At 32.6% G+C, this 2,013-nt stretch overlaps 1 protein-coding gene across 1 annotated transcript in view; it reads left to right on the forward strand.

Annotated features, from left to right (window-relative positions):
• Positions 1–232: 232 nt before the first annotated feature.
• LOC100175882 (protein unc-50 homolog) overlaps positions 233–2,013 on the forward strand; it is a 7,266-nt gene continuing 5,485 nt past the window's right edge. Inside the window, exons 1-4 of the mRNA XM_009863213.3 lie at positions 233–454; positions 1,145–1,261; positions 1,412–1,437; positions 1,501–1,566. Coding sequence (XP_009861515.1) covers positions 318–454; positions 1,145–1,261; positions 1,412–1,437; positions 1,501–1,566 — 346 coding nt within the window. The 5' untranslated portion in view covers positions 233–317. The remainder of the gene's footprint in view (positions 455–1,144; positions 1,262–1,411; positions 1,438–1,500; positions 1,567–2,013) is intronic.

The raw sequence follows: 2,013 nt of genomic DNA on the forward strand, positions 1-2,013 counted from the left end.
ACATTAGTCGTTAAGTTTTTGTATTTTATATAAGCGCATACTTATATAACCTGAATTCATATACAATTAGAGATTGGTGTCCGTTACATTTCAATGAATTGTTAAACTAAACATGTTGTGTAGATTTATATTGCTTTATTTTAATTACAAAGCTTCGTTATTTTTTTAACCTTGATTTAAAAAGTAACAGAATATGAGTGTTCATAACTCTGATTGTGTTGCTAACTTTATTTTTTCCTTATTCTTTTCTCAGGTAATTAAGTATCTTAATACAACTATAAAACGAGTCAAAGGACCAAATATTTAATTAAAATCTGATGGCATCCACGTATGCATCACCACCTGGCTCAGTATATTCATATGCAACGTCAACAAAATCTGCTCGAAGCACGTCATCAAGGAACACCGAGTTTTCTTACACAGTTGGTGAACAACATGGAAGGAATAAGTTGTGGTGAGCCACAAATACTTAATAGTGGTTGCTGCATGCTTTTAATGTACTATACCAGAGGTGTGCAACATTTGTTTCAGAAGGGTCAGGTTAAAATTACTGGGTGAACCCACCGGCTGTACATAAACCAATAATAGTTTCCTTTTGTTTTTGATCTTCAATATTATATCTTCTCCAAGAAACATGAAGTTCGGACGCATAAATTTCTGAAGAAAACTGCTATATATAGAGAGAGATTTATTGTCACATAAAATAAATTCAGTAAAATATGCAGCTGGCTTCGCGGGCGACAAAACTTTTCTTTGTGGGCCTTATAGGTGCCATGAAGCATAGGTTGCACACCCCTGTAGGACTATACTACTACACAGTGTAATCTGACCTGACATAACTTGCATAATATATATAATAGCTTGCATCATGATCATACATTTAAAGATCTGTCTGAAACGTTGATTCCAGTTTTGTGGATTTGGTTTAAAAATTCATGTTCAAGTCATTTAATCTTAATGTTGCCATGCTACACTTACAAACATAGCCCAGGCCCCAGATCCCTATAAAATGTCTATAATTGGCACACGCTATATATTTATATATTATAATATATAGCCTATATAATATATATATTCTTCACATGATTAACAAACCAAATATAGCATTGTAACTTTTATAGACAAACATAATGTTTTATTGCAGCACAACAGCGGGGGAAAAGAGTTACAAATATCTACGAAGGTTAATTCGATTCCGACAAATGGATTTCGAGTTTGCACTTTGGCAAATGATGCATTTATTTATTGCTCCACAAAAAGTGTAAGCTGAGCTATGGTTTATTTAACAAGGATAAATAATTATTAATTTTATAACCTTTTGTATAATAATGGACAGTGTGGTTCCAACCAAGATGGGGTGTAGTATTGATAGTTGATACTTTATAGTAAACATGTGTATTCCATATTACAGATACAGAAACTTCCAATACAGAAAACGTAAGTTAATTATCATTTACGTTGATAAATTATGACAATTAAAAAATTAAAAAACATTTTTAGAAACAAAGAATCAATTTGCTCGAGATGATCCTGCTTTTCTTGTGCTTCTAAGTCTTTGTTTTTGCGGTGGGTTGAATGTAAAGTATATATTGTAGCGTTGGAAAAGTTGGGACACCTTTAGCACATATTATGCAATTAACAACGGTCTATCAAAGTCATGAGGATACGAATTTCTATTAATATGAATTTTCTTTGTTTACCACCAAATGGGACAAATACAAAATAGAATAAAAAGGCGCCCCATCTTCTCCCTCCCTACTGGTTAATGAATAGGCTGTTGAATAAATGAATGTTATTTGTTATGTAGCTGGGTCAAACCTTGAACCCATATGCTCTGGGTTTGATTCGGGCGTGCTAACCACCAGGCCGATATTTTCAGTTGCCACTTAGGAAAAAATAAAAAAAGATGCTTAAGTAACCTTTATTGAATCTGTATTCTCATACTATAGATTTTACAAATAGTTATAGCATTAGGCAAAGTAAAACATTAACAATGTAACAATATATTGTCCT

The sequence above is a fragment of the Ciona intestinalis genome, unplaced genomic scaffold (genome assembly GCF_000224145.3).
Source record: "Ciona intestinalis unplaced genomic scaffold, KH HT000103.2, whole genome shotgun sequence".
NCBI lineage: Eukaryota > Metazoa > Chordata > Ascidiacea > Phlebobranchia > Cionidae > Ciona > Ciona intestinalis.